We start from the raw sequence: 5180 nt of genomic DNA on the forward strand, positions 1-5180 counted from the left end.
CTGCCTCAACTCCGTCATGACCTGATCCTGTCGTGAGAGGTGGCCCATAATGGCTTTTTGTTGCTCCCTCAGGATCCTTACTGTTTCAACGACGTGCTCGTCTTCAGCATCATCAGGAGTTGCTTCTCGAACATGTCGTGGATATTGCCCGTCGTGGACCGGCGTAGCCTCATACCCCTCGTTGTGGGTATCACTGATTGAATTTTTGTGTTGAAGCTGATTTCCTTGGGACTCAACGTTATGTGCGATGTTGACATCGTTATCTGCCATTTTCTATGGTTTTTGCTAAGAACAAGGAATCAAATAGGTTAGTAATAGATGCAAGGATCAACTCAATTACACAACTGTCTAAGCCCCGCGGTGGGCGCCAAACTATTTACCCGTAAAGCGATACAGTTGAATTTGTACGTAGTTTATAGACAAGTGAATCAATTTGATCCCAAAATGATAAATAAATTAAACAAGAATGTGAAACTTAGCATTGAAATCGAGATAAGACAGCAGAAATCTTGGTTCCGGAGCAGAGCTTCCGGAGGCAGTAGTAACGATATTAATAAGAAAGAAGATAAAATATTATTGAGCTTTGAACAGTATATCGTATAAGCTTGTCAGAAAATCCTCCCCTACAATGGTTGTTGGAATCCCTATTTATGGTGGTACCTAGGGAACAAGGTCCTAGGATCAAGCCCCTCTTAAATGATAATTATGGGTGCCATTGAAGAATGTGTAACGGCAAGCTATGAATGTCATATTCTCTATAACGGACTGCGTACTTAATGCTATATTATATTCTCCATTAAATGCCATCGGGTGGCAGGCATTTATTTCGCCCTTATGAACATCATTCCTTTCGGGAATAAACGAGATTGTTGTCTTCGGGCATGATTGCCTTCTGCCTTCGACTCCACGTGTCGCTTTATTATGCGAGCATTTAATATGAAAATATTTTACCCTATACATATACATTATTTGTTAAGCTGCCTCAAACAATTTGGAAACTTTAAAAATAAATAATGCATCACATAAAGAGAACTAATAGAGTAAGCTTGTAAAACTCAATCTCAAGAAGTCATGTTGATGAGAATCCTGAGCCCAATCAAAATAAGTGGGCCTGAGGAAGTCCATTGGGCCTGTAAAATCCACATTAAGGCCATTGCACCAGGGAACATGAGATTATAATTTTCTATGAATAATATTTCATTCGTTACCTAATAGTTCGAAGCAAGAAAATCAATTTCTGTATGTACAAAGTAACAAAATAAACCCGCAAAAAGCATTTCTAGAATAATTATGAGTGTATTAAATGAATGAAAAATGACATTGTATAGCCGCTCACAAAATAAAGCTAAAAAAAGTATATTTTTTGTATATATATACATTTATGCATGTTATATATAAATCTATATAGTTTTATATATTTTTGCGGTATCGGATGTAAATAATTTCGATAGGGTAAAAGTGATATTTGGCCTTAAATAAACTTATTCTTAATACGCTTAAGCTGAGTAGACTGTAGATCTGCAAGTAAAGCAAGGACTTGCCACTCCTCGAATTTACTTAGCAAAAATAATCTTAGGAATTTGAGAGAAGTGGCAAGTAAAATGAACAAGTGAATAATTTAGGTTATATTGACCAATTTATTAAAAAAAATATTCATGCTGTTCTGTTGTCAACAACCCTTCATTCAAAAGCTATACTTCAAAACAAACCAAGCATATCAAACTATTATCAGTAGAATTCATCTTGTAAGTGAGTTTGAGTTTGGCACTGTAGTGATTTAAAGGTACTAAATTTTTAACTTATGTTCCAAATTGATATTTACTTTCTGTTATTTTAAGCAATGGCGACCTACCGTACACATATACAGCAATTTTATTTAGAAAAAAAAGATATTATTTACACTTCTATATAAGTAACAATTTTCGCCAAGTGGTGTCCGATGACACCCCTAGTAAAGAGTGTTTCTGCCACTGATTACAACAACAGATTTCAAATGTACAATACATGAAACGCTGCAAGTTTTAAGCAATGTCCAGTCCTTTATGAATAAATAACATGTAGCAAAAGAAGAGTTTTTAACATGGAGCTGGCCTATAAAACCAGCTGTTTTTATTTAGCCCTTGAATTCTCCAGGTGAAACTTGTTCAACTTCAGTGTCTGGTGGCTCTTCATAGGATATCGAGATCAACTCCGATCTATATTTATTATCTTCGTCTTCATTAATAGATTTCACCACATTCTCACGGTTGGAGTTTTCAGGTTCAGATTCAATCGAAAGATCCTTCTCTGGTTCAGAGTATGATATGGCGATTAGTGACTCCCGAGTCACTTCCTCAGAGATTTCCTTGCCAGATGCTTTCTTATCCATATAATAACTGTCTTTTTTCTGTAAAATTACAACACTGAATAAAAATAAAGATAAATAAAACATAGTAATAAACAAAACAAAAAACTGTAGTAATCAGGAATAGTAACATAGATAATATACAATAAACATGTTCATCCCATCTTGATCAGAGGCGGACTCAGGATTTGAAAGTGAAGGGGGCACCACTATCGAATAAAAATTTGAGCAAATGTAGGACTGGGGATCGAACCCGGGCAGCGGACTAAAAGTCAAGTTATACCCCCCAAATCGACCATTGCAGGTGCCTAAGCTTTGAGTCTTAGGGTGCCTATCAAAATATATACTGTACCTATTTTTTAAGAACATATATACATATATTTTTTTCGTAATTACCGGAGGCATGTGACCCCCCCTACCCCCTACCTTAAGGGTAGGTCCGCATCTGATCTTGATGGAGAAACAGGCAATTAAGCAACCAAGTTTCGCTGATAAGGTTGCATTCGTCTGCTAAACACCCTTACAGAAGTTCCTTCTTGTATCAATAAACCATCACGTATTAATACGACAGCAGCATTGTTTTATAGGTAATACGACACCAATTAATGCTTATTGTGCCCTCTCCAAATTCTATTAATTCACCCTCCATTACTTCAGGACCATGAATACTCTCTACCTTCTGTCTTTAACCAAAACTTCACGCGGACTGAACTTCAGGGAAATATGCATTCATTTTCCCACCTCTGCGTGAAAAGTCAGTCTCACATATTTACAGTGGCGGAGACAGGATCTCCACGAAGGGGGTTCAAAAAAATTTTTTGTAGCTAGTGGGAATTGAACGTACAACCTTATGAAAGTTTTGAACTCCCTTGACCACTAAACTACACTTTTGGGTTGTGTTAAGGGAGTTCAAAACTTAATATATAGAGGTAAAAATCAGATTTTACCTTATATATACAGTGTAATTTTTCGGCGAAGGGGGTTCGGGTGAACCCCCTTCCGCCCCCTAAATCCGCCCCTGCATATTTACCACAAGGAAGACATGACTAAACATATTAAGGGCTTTAAAAGCATTTCATATTCAATCTCTTGCTTCTTGCTATTCAGGAAATGGCAAATAATATCACTTTTTATTAACCACTCCTCGAGATAGTTAGGTGAAAAGTGGGTGCGCCACTAGGCTCAAGATAACAGCGCAGGGATTGGGGAGATCGAGATAGATCACTTTCGGACAAAAGCTGTAGTTGGTTTCCACATATGCCACCACACTTCAATTGAGGAACTAGTTCAATTGTACGACCAAAGAAAAAAAACAAAAGGAAACACAATCTTGCATAAAGACCAAGGAAATCTATAAAATGCAACATGACTAAGGAGATTTTCAGGACCGAAAAATCAGGTGTCATGCGGAATCTAGCAAAGCAAACGTTGAACGACGATAAATCACACAACAAAGAGAAATTTACCAAAAGAGACACAAACATTTAACGTGGTTCGGTCAACTGACCTACGTCCACAACGGAGATGAGCAATCCACTATAATAAAAGAGAGTACAAAATATAGAGAGAACAACCTCATGAAGAGGCAAACACAAGTGACACACTAACACTTGTCCCGTAAAGTTCTCCCCCTAGACACGACTCTCAAGCCCCCTATGGCTACATTGTGGATGCTACTGAATGAGAAGGAAGGATCCTCAATTTATAGAAGTCCAAACCTTTTCCTACAAGAAAAAGGACTAGCCAAATATTGGAGATTTATAATTTCTTTTTACAAAAAGGAAAACCCAATTAAGGTAATTATATTGCCCTTTCCTTCAAGAGATAGGAAAACTAAATATGGTAAGAAAATTATGGTAAAACACCTAACAATTCTCCCCCTTGGCCTGAATTTTCTGACAAAATAAACTTGATCCACCTTCTACACATAGCCTTCAACAGGTCACATCTCAAAAACTCCGCTACAAAGTTTGTCTCAACGTGCGCAGCACTCCGGTCAAATTTCTCAGACAAAAAATCACGATTATCGTCAAATATGTTGCAGCTAGAACTGAACACGCCAAGATGAACCTGTCTTGAACCTCGCTCTGATACCACTTGTTAGGACCGAAAAATCAGGTGTCATGCGGAATCTAGCAAAGCAAACGTTGAACGACGATAAATCACACAACAACGAAAAATCTACCAAAAGAGACACAAACATTTAACGTGGTTCGGTCAACTGACCTACGTCCACTACGGAGATGAGCAATCCACTATAATAAAAGAGAGTACAAAATATCGAGAGAACAACTCATGAAGAGGCAAACACAAGTGACACACTAACACTTGTCCCGTAAAGTTTCCCCCTAAACACGACTCTCAAACCCCATACGGCTACATTGTGGATGCTACTGAATGAGAAGGAAGAATCCTCAATTTATAGAAGTCCAAACCTTTTCCTACAAGAAAAAGGACTAGCCAAATATTGGAGATTTATAATTTCCTTTTACAAAAAGGAAAATCCAGTTAAGGTAATTATATTGCCCTTTTCCTTCAAGAGATAGGAAAACCAAATATGGTAAGAAAATTATGGCAAACACCTAACACTTATTACTCTCCGTTTCAATTTTTGTAATATTATTTGATTTGACATGAAATTTAAGAAAAAAATCAAACTTAAAGGATAATATAACATTTTGTTCTACATTGTATTTTTATCACTAATCATGCCAGGGGCCACAGGAAATATGAAGTTGGACTGTTGGAGTAGCGAGTAATATTTCTCAAAGGGCTCATAAAATCTTTTTTTTTTTTTTTTTTTTTTTTTTTTTTTTTTTTTTTTTTTTTTTTTTTT

General features: G+C 36.8%; 1 protein-coding gene across 3 annotated transcripts in view; it reads right to left on the minus strand.

The window, feature by feature from the left end:
* Positions 1 to 1854: 1854 nt before the first annotated feature.
* LOC109238003 overlaps positions 1855 to 5180 on the minus strand; it is a 10300-nt gene continuing 6974 nt past the window's right edge. For 2 of the 3 annotated variants that reach the window (XR_002069690.1, XM_019404427.1), the window contains one exon: positions 1855 to 2386. Coding sequence is in view for 1 of the 3 variants with exons in the window: in XM_019404427.1 (XP_019259972.1) it covers positions 2114 to 2386 (273 nt within the window). In the remaining 2 variants the exon portion in view is untranslated. Of the gene's footprint in view, positions 2403 to 5180 lie in introns of all 3 variants that reach the window. The other variant, XR_002069691.1, reaches the window with a different exon arrangement.

Source organism: Nicotiana attenuata, unplaced genomic scaffold (assembly GCF_001879085.1).
Source record: "Nicotiana attenuata strain UT unplaced genomic scaffold, NIATTr2, whole genome shotgun sequence".
NCBI classification, from domain to species: domain Eukaryota; kingdom Viridiplantae; phylum Streptophyta; class Magnoliopsida; order Solanales; family Solanaceae; genus Nicotiana; species Nicotiana attenuata.